The sequence below is a fragment of the Apis dorsata genome, unplaced genomic scaffold, assembly GCF_000469605.1.
Source record: "Apis dorsata unplaced genomic scaffold, Apis dorsata 1.3 scaffold_200, whole genome shotgun sequence".
NCBI lineage: Eukaryota > Metazoa > Arthropoda > Insecta > Hymenoptera > Apidae > Apis > Apis dorsata.
This window is the reverse complement of record NW_006263484.1, coordinates 58,412-67,772: the sequence shown is the minus strand read 5'-3', so window position 1 is coordinate 67,772 and position 9,361 is coordinate 58,412. Positions and strand designations below refer to the sequence as shown.

General features: G+C 29.8%; 2 protein-coding genes across 3 annotated transcripts in view; one reads left to right on the top strand and one right to left on the bottom strand.

The window, feature by feature from the left end:
- The window catches only part of LOC102674573 (VPS35 endosomal protein sorting factor-like), a 6,339-nt gene extending 5,322 nt beyond the window's left edge, over positions 1-1,017 (top strand). Inside the window, exons 15-18 of the mRNA XM_006614904.2 lie at positions 65-204; positions 304-465; positions 550-816; positions 909-1,017. Of these exons, the coding sequence (XP_006614967.1) occupies positions 65-204; positions 304-465; positions 550-816; positions 909-995 (656 nt within the window). The 3' untranslated portion in view covers positions 996-1,017. The remainder of the gene's footprint in view (positions 1-64; positions 205-303; positions 466-549; positions 817-908) is intronic.
- A 66-nt stretch (positions 1,018-1,083) lies between these two features.
- Positions 1,084-7,606, bottom strand: LOC102674740 (4-aminobutyrate aminotransferase, mitochondrial). 2 transcript variants are annotated; one of them, XM_006614905.1, is made up of 10 exons: positions 7,097-7,606; positions 4,850-4,977; positions 4,337-4,504; positions 4,059-4,145; positions 2,839-3,034; positions 2,575-2,747; positions 2,318-2,458; positions 2,053-2,210; positions 1,701-1,969; positions 1,084-1,628 (listed from the first exon to the last, which is right to left on the bottom strand). In XM_006614905.1, exons 1-10 carry the CDS (start codon positions 7,161-7,163, stop codon positions 1,510-1,512), a joined length of 1,506 nt encoding a protein of 501 aa, XP_006614968.1. In that variant the 5' UTR covers positions 7,164-7,606; the 3' UTR covers positions 1,084-1,509. The 2 variants fall into 2 exon arrangements, with proteins under 2 accessions (XP_006614968.1, XP_006614969.1); XM_006614906.2 differs by lacking the exon at positions 4,850-4,977 and having other exon boundaries at positions 7,097-7,552.
- Positions 7,607-9,361: the final 1,755 nt, after the last annotated feature.

Below are 9,361 nucleotides of genomic sequence, written 5' to 3'. Positions count from 1 at the left end.
TATATATATATATATATATATATATATATATATATATACAATTAACTCAAAGTTATTTTATTAGCTGATGCATGTTTTAAAGCTGCGTTAAGCTTAGTTCCGGAAATGCCGAAAACAATAGACATAGATGGAAGACAAAAAAGTTCACAACCTTATTTACTTTCATATTTATCGAATTTTTTATCCACGTTACTTGTTGTACCAGTACGTATTTGTATAATATAACATTGCACAAATTTTATTTTTCCTTTTTATTATTTTTTATAATGTAGAAAATATTACAAAAATTAGAAAAATTTGTAGGATAGTCCAGAACATGGTGTTTTATATCTCATGCGAGGTTTACTTAATGCTGTTCAACGATGTTTCGAAGAAAATACGTCAATGAAAACATATTTATATTTACGCGTACTTGACTTATTGTCAACGATTGTTCAAGAAAATTATCCATATCACGTTGAAAAGGTTATTATTTTTAAAATAAGTATGAAAGAAATATTGAAAAAACTTGATAAATATAATATTTTAATTTTTATTATATATTTTTAGGTCGATTCTAACGATAAATTATATGGATCTGATCAAAAATTTATAAGCGAAGTGAACAAAATAAGTTCTAAAATCGTAGAAGAAATTTTATCTCATTTAAAATATCTTGGTTCTACCGATCAGCTTGAGAAACAAGCAACTCTTGCATTGGAGCTTTTTAATTGCTTTATTATCAGAGCAGATTTGCGTGACCCACAATTAGCGCATATGGCTGTAAATTTATGGAATTTGTCTGTACGACATGGTTCTATAGATTCGAAAATGAAGGTACACTTAGACATAGATGATATAAACTTTTTCAGATGATATAACTTTTAAATGATATTTTTAATAAATAACACTTTTTTTTTTGCTTTTAGATGAAAATGGTAGCTTATATAGTACAAAAAAGTCATGACAAAGAGTATGAACATTTTGGTGACATTTTAAGAAAAATGTTAAAATAAATAAATATAGATTAAATGTAACAAATAAAAGGATCAATAAAAGACTAGAATTATACGTTAAGTCGATGGAAATGGGAAAAAACAACGATAGATTAAATAGCTTTTTAATAATTTTTCGGAAGACATACTGATTGATTATATATTAAATATTCTTTAGCCATAGCAACATTCTGGTTGCATGTTGAAATATAACGTAAATATAAATTTGATGAAAAATATCAAAATTATATTATAAAGAATAATACTTATTATAATAATATCAAATTTTTTTAGATAAACAATAAAATATATATTAATTATTACATATATTATATAAAATGTTAAAATTATTATAAAAAAGTAATATAATAATAACGATGTAAATATATTCATAAACATTCTCTGACGTATGTATAAGTATATTAAAATTATCTAATCTCTTTACGATTTTGGAAGACGATTTTGGAAGACAATTTTGGAAGACACGTGGAATGCATCTCGGCATATAACTCGATATAGCATTATTTCTTTAAAATTATTGTCCTTTTAAAATAGATCGAAGACGATCCAGAAATATATCGGCATGTTTTTCCGTAAACGTCAAGGCAGGTCTTAATCTTATCGCTGCGGATCCACAGCCACCGGTTTGAATACCTGTTCAACGTATTACTTTAGCGTTATATTTATCTAAATTAAATATCGATTACGATTGATACAAATTATTACCTTTGCTTAAAAGTTTCTTAATTATCACATCTCGTAATTCAGGTGAAGCGCAATTAAACGCAATGAACGTTCCACGTCCGCGTACGGAATTAATCATAGTAGAAAATTCATTTTGCAAATTCATCAATTTTTTTAGTATATAATCTCCAACAACTGTAACCCTATGCAAAAGATTTTCCTTTCTTATCGTCTCTAATACCGCTTCAAGTAATATTATTTTACTTGGATCTCCCATCCAAGTGTTAAAAACACGGAACGATTGTTTAGGCCTGTAAATTACATCGATTACATATATCTAGCGAAGATATAAATTTTTTTTCAAACGATTGATAATAAGAAAGAAATTTTATACTTTAAAGATTCGATGTGATAATAACCACCCAATTGCATCTTTTTACTAAAAGTTACCAAATCTGGAGGAAATTCTAGATTAAAATGTTCGTGACACCACATTTTTCCTGTTGGCCCGCCACCTGTTTGTACTTCATCGATTAACAATGCTGCACCATGCTGAAAATATTAATTAACAATTAGAAACGTTACCTATATAACGTTACATTATAGATATTTTAAAATTTGTAAAAGATAATACGTATAATATTAATTCGAATCGTTACTTTCTTCGTTATACGTTGTAATTCTTGAAAAAATTCAGGAGATGCATGATTATCACCCCCTTCTGCTTGAATCGGTTCAACTATCACACCAGCAACTGGAATTTTCTTCTCGGTTTTATATTTTTCAAATAATTCCTCTACCTAAAGGACATTGCGAAAAATAATATAATATATGAAAACGTACTAATGAAAATTAGTATAGTTATATCGGTTATATAATAATAATAAAAGTCGAATTATCGAATATAATTACATACATGGGCTAAACATCGTTTATCTTCTTGCTGATTTTCTCTAATATTTTCATCCAATGGATATTTGTATACGGGAAACGATGCTGTAGGCCAATCAAAAGCTGGGATATCTATCTTGTGAATGTATTTACTATGCGTCGTCGAAAGGGATCCCAATGTTCGGCCATGAAATGCGCCTATCGTCGATATTATTATTCTTTCGATTCATTTAAATATCGTGTAAATTTTGTAATATTTTTTTTTTATATTTATATTTAATACAAATACCTTTAAACGAAAGTATCGAAAATCGCGGTGTACCGGGAAGTTGATTCATCATACAAGTTTCTATTTCTTCCTTCGTGAACGAATTACCCTTCCTTTGTTTTTCAGCGTACCAAATAAATATAGTTTTAAACGCGTTTTCATTCGAACAAGAACCACACATCATAGTTGTAACATGAGACAATCCTGGTGGAGCAATCTGTACATTACATAGTAAATAAATAAAAATATACACGCAAAAGTGTTACGTTATATTCTAATTCCAAATATTTTCTCCTAATATGAATCATCAGAGTACATCGTGTGTGAAAGTAACAAATTTCTTTAACGAAGAAATGGTAGATAAACAGCACTCGATATTGTTGTTTGGTCTCACTCGAAATAGTAATGTTGCGTTCGGTTGTCCTTTTGACTCTGAAACGTCGTAAAAATTATTTTGTTGCAGTAGGAGACAGCGATAGCGAAAATTCCACGCGAAGGTCAATTCTCTTTCTAAATTGAATATATATGTTATGATATTTCAATAAGAAGGTAAATAAGGTTGAAATACATTGCTGTAACAAACATTACATACGGTGATTGTTTCAAACGTTATCATATATTAAACATGATATAAAACGTAAAATGATCTTGATCTTTCGTTCGTAAATAAATCCTATAAGATTAAATAACAAATATCATTCGAATAAAATAATTAGTTTCAAAATTGTATAATTAAATTGCAAGCATTTCGTTTTCTATAAAGAATTAAAGTAAAATACGTTTATATGCAAAGAGTTTTTCTGATCACATATCTGATACTTTAATGATTCATACGTATACATACATGCATACATGAGATACCGAGAGGAAATATTTACAATATTAAAATACAAGGTTCAACGTCAGATATTAAGTTTTGTTTGCAAATAGTTCAATTATTTCCAAATTTTCGAAATAATTGTTTCGAATAATTGTTAAAATTTGGTATAATTAAAAAATGAGATGAAATAGGATATTTTTCATTACGTAGGATTCATCTTCAGAGCAATGATTTCGTTATACATGACATTATATGTATGATATTTCTTCTAAATCGATTCTTTTATTTTTGAAATTATCGAAGAGAAAATTGTATTTGGATAATTGAAAAATCAATGATTAATAAATACGTATCGAAGATGTTTCTAAATTTAATATTTTAAAAGCATATATAATAATTAAATATCGCGTATAAGACGTACCTCTTTATGCAGCAAAATTTTTTTCAATTTATCTGGCCACTCTTTTCCAGGGAAGATACCTAATGCAGGCCTATTTGCTATAATTTTCTGTAATTTAAATATAAAGATATTTTTAATACGTATAAGTTTTTATATTTCACATATCTAGATTCGAACAAATAAATTTTACATTTTACTCTATGAGCATAATAAGTATATTTATTTTGTAATAATTAAATAAAATATTCTATAAAAAAAAATAGATAAAAAGTAGAAAATTTGAAAGACATTTCGCATACCTGATTAACCGGATCAGCGAGAGTTTTTAACATAGCTGGATGATTGTAACCCAGAGGCATCGATGAAATTTGCATATAAACGTCGAGCAAAATATTCCCATCAACGTCCATTAAATAGTTACCTACTGATTTTTCGTAGTCTGCGAAAAATTGTACGGAAGAGGCTTGCTGCAATCACAGATTTCAACAGATTTCAATCCATTTCATCTCTCAACGTTACAAGTAACACAATTCATTTTATTAATCGAGCATAATAATTTTGTAATTTCTAAAGACCATGTAATTAACGATATATCGATATATTTATAATCTTTTTTATAAAAGCAAATCGTTATTTTATAAAAGCAAATCGTATTACGGATATTTAAATATTTATAACTTGTAAATTATTCTCTTGCCAACTGTTTCTTCTCAAATTATAAAGGATCGTGGGAGAAAAAGATATATATATATATATCTAAATACATACATATTTCTGATATAATTATAAATGAAATTTGATTTTGAACGTACTTGTATCGCGTTAAGTTCTTGAAACAAACTACGCGATCGAGGTCCTGGTATTTCTGTCGCGATCACTGGCATATTTGGTTCTTCCGATAAAGTTACGGTTAGACATCTCTTCAAAACAGTCGCATGCCCTATACGAATTCACAAAAAAGACGTTTTTAAGTTTAATAATGAACGATAATTACAAATATACACGATAAATATATAAACGAACGTGATAACTTATTAACAAAATATTCTTTCTATTCTATTTACTAATAAATATCACGAATCTTCGTTTCGAACTTTTCTTTCTCGTACATTCATTACTCGTAAGAAGTAAATATTTACATTTACGCGTGTGTACCCAAGCTTTTTAATCGTGTGAAATTTTAACGAATAATAAAATATTTTGACGAATAATACATTATTTTATATCGGATAAAAATATCTACTTCTATATTTGTTATTACTTTTACGTTTATATTTTTTATATCAAATATAAAAAATATCGTATTTGATTCGTAGCGTAGCATAGCGTATATAACGTTATATACAAGTTATATATATAGTATATAACGTTCACTTCAATCACGTCAACTCTCAATTTATTAGACCGGGTGTTTAGTTTCATTGATGTCATTTGCGAGTAATTGGTTGTCGTATCGACGTACTACTTTTAGATAAGTTATACTTCATCAACGATATATACATTTCGGAATGTTTCATTTCATGTTTATTTTCTATCCTAATCGTAATATAGATAGATATGTATTTTAACGACGATCATCTTCGATCAATTAATTTCTCTCATCTATCGTAAAAATTTATTTCGAAAAGGCTGGTATCTCTTTTCAACTAGTTACGATTATACATAATATACACAGTTGGATTGTTTTTACCACTAGTTAGTAACATTAATTCGTGTCTTTTGCGATCTTTATCATCAGTAACAGATAACGATAAATTTGTGTTAAAAATTCATTATTATTTTCCCATCGAATATAAATCTAATAGGTGATTCCGACGAATCTCGCGCAAGGAAGAAATATTTAATTATCACATATGTATAAATATTATATGGATCGATCATACAACATTATAGAAATTTATATATTTTGCTGATAAATTTTCTTTTAAACGTATAGTATGATAATATAATGTTGATATCGAACAAAATCGTACGACGTTTTTCATTAAATTATAATTTTCAATTATAATGTATAAATACATTTATTTACATAAATATGTATATGAAATGCATGGAATTAATTTCTCCAAGTATACAAGGTTGATGACACAAAAATGTATATATATATATACGTAAAGACGTACAATTGTATGATATTTTCAATTTCGATAAGATAAGCGATAAAATGGATGACGATAAACAGATTATAAATATTGTTTTAGATAAGAATGAAGTAACTGAATTTTAAAGATTTAAAGGGATTCTTTATTATAAAATATGGATAACGAATAAACAATATCAAAATGCCTTAAATACATACATATATCAAAATTCGGCCATATTTCGACTAGAAAATTAAATTTTCGTACGGAACGATATACAACGATTTATAATTTATGGTAATAAAATCGTATAAATCATTTTTTCATTAATATCTTTAAATATATGTACGTATATATAATATACGCGTATCGTATATTATAAACGTATTAATTTTATATTTAATCATTGTATGATCGAATTTTTTCAAAGTTTAAGTTTTTTTTCAATCAAGTTGTTTCGTACATAATAATGGATAAAAAAATAAATCGTTTAAAGTGATAATTCGAAATATACGTATAGATATATTCACTCGTTATCTCATAAAAAATATTTCTTCAAAAATATTTCTGAACGGTACGGATACGTTTATATGTCAGTATATTTTATCGAAATATTACTACGCGTAAGTCGAATGATAGTTAATAATAATATATGTTTATCGGCATAATTAGCCGAAATGTTGGTCAGGCGATAAGATTTTTGCGTTTACGCGTACTTAGGATTCGTATAATATCGCGAAACGAAGAGAAAACAAAATTGGGAATTTTTTAGGAGAGACAAAAAAGCGAGTTATCGATTCTTTGGGTGTATCGTGCGCGGACTGATTTACTCGTTGACACGCTGCTAACCAAATAACCTCTCATCTTACATCTCGTACATCTCGTTTCAATTTGATTCTTTGACGGAATATGAAACATGGAACACATCGAAAGCGAAAAAACGAGCGAAAGATATAACGAGATAGATGAAAAAAATACCTTGGAACAATTGCCAACGTGAAAACGTTCGAGCACAAAGCGCAGTTTGACACTTGTTGGCGAGCATCTTCTACGTTCGTTCGTAACACTAGCCTAGAGTAATTGACTGATTTTCACGAGGAATCGACAATCGAATTTTGCCGATCGTGCGATTCGTACGACGTAAAACGTCCTCGCGAAGGAATGGATTCGCACTGGTCATCGATATAACACAGTAGTGGGTGATCCTTGCGCAGGAAATATTTGATCGTTTCCGAGTCTGTACGAACATTCACGAATCAGTTCCAGTTTTAACCGCGAATTTTTAACCAAACGTCGCGCGGTGTAACGACCGACCGTTTCGTTCGATTCGCAAATTTTTTACGAGTTCGAAGAAACTCGATTAATCGAAAAATATAACGAAGCATACGTACGGATACGAACTCGACTGACTTCTCATCCGTGTGTGAATACGTTTAACTACCGATAAATATCCTTCGTACTTGCAACAACCCCACGGAACATTTTCGGCCAAACACGAACGTGCACGAACATTCACGAATATTTAAATCTAATGGCGCGATTTACGCGCGAGCGCGTCGCGTCGTTGTAGATTATTGTAGATAGTCTATGATTTACGATTTGCGAGAATCGGAATACGCGTATATACGTATCTCGTTCAGAGATAAGATGATTTCGTTTAATACGAGTTTATATAATTTATAAATCGCAACATTTCTTTATCCAACTTTAACTTTACTATCGATATCGATACTTGGATTTTTTTGTAATCATATGAAAATCATATCACAAGAAAAGAGATAACGGAAGAATACTTTGAACAATTTTAATAAAGAAATTTTTTCAAAAATTTTGGAAAATATTTTTGAAAAATAATCGGATGAATCATAATAGATAATCATCTCGTAATATACTACGAATCGTGAAAAATGAAAGTAGAATGGGAATGATAGATCTCTACGAAAGTATATGGATATTATTATAGTTTGTATTAAAGATAAAATATTTTTTAGATATATATGTGTGTGTGTACTATAATCAAAAATAATCAAAAATAATATCTAGATAGATATTTAAATCCTAGAAACTTGCTTTCCCTTTGCATGTTTATGTCTGCGTGATTTTAAAATACCATGGAGTTTCGTGCCACGAATAAAAATGGGGCTATCGATTGTTGCGAATAACGACTAACCGAATAACGAAAGTGAAAGTAAAATTTCTGTGCTTTTTTTAATGTATGTTATACGTTACTTACGAAACTGGCTTATTACGAGGGAGAGAAAAAGAGAGAGAGAGAGAGAAAGAGAGAAAAGGATAATTTGAATGCGGTTAATTTCATCTGTCATACACAAAAATCTTGTACCAATATTTGCATCGTTCGTGACCTCTTTACCGCATAACTTACCACCACGTATTATTAACTTATCGTTGGTCATTTCATTTTTTCATCAACGAAACAAAAGTTGAACATCTCATCCGTTTTTATTTATTATTTTATCCATTCCCACGTAATCTTATTTACGTAGTTCACGTATTTATATTGGAACATAAGATCGCAACGTTAAAACGAGATCGAATCGAAATATTCTCAGCTTGCGCGAAGATCGAATTCCACATCCGTCCCATGTTTCCAAATTGTTCGAACGAAATAGAAAATTCCTCCGTGTAATTGGATGATGTTAAATGATATGAAAGATCGGAAGAAATGATAAAAACACGAGATAGAAAATAAATCGATTAATTTGCCTCCAATTATTTTGATCCCAATTTCGATAGGTAAGAAAGGACGCTTCTCGTTGATTTATCCTTTGCTCTCTGGATACTAGGCGAGTGATGGTAGTAGTTTCAAGTTTTTCGGGTGCGGAGAGCCCGGTGCGTCGCACGAACATTATTCGTTCGCGCCAACGCATTCGAGTCAGTTCGTTCGGCTGCACGACATCGCGACCACTGCGCGGTCGGCCATACGCTTCCTTCGATTTCAAATTGAAACACGGGTACCGTCAAACGAATCGCTTTTCTTCGTTTCATCCTCGAATCGATACGTTCCCAATTTTTCCATTTTTTTTCTTTATCTCATCCATACTCCGTCAACGACATCGAAAAGTGTCATCGAACCGTTCTCCCTAAAAAAAAAAAAAAATCTCCCTTAATTTGGTAAACGAGTGACCTAGACAGTTTTCACCTACATCGATCGTAAGTCGTCGACCAACGCATTAAAACTCCGCTCACGCGCTCACCGGTAAGTATCCTGTCTTGCGGTACTGA

Excerpts from the sequence above, each read along its gene's own strand:
- LOC102674740 (XM_006614905.1), bottom strand. The coding sequence starts at position 7,163 with ATGCTCGCCAACAAGTGTCAAACTGCGCTTTGTGCTCGAACGTTTTCA. Across the intron at positions 3,035-4,058 it reads AAATTTTGCTGCATAAAGAG|ATTGCTCCACCAGGATTGTC; the intron begins GTACGTCTTATA and ends TGTAATGTACAG. Across the intron at positions 1,970-2,052 it reads TATCACATCGAATCTTTAAA|GCCTAAACAATCGTTCCGTG; the intron begins GTATAAAATTTC and ends TGTAATTTACAG.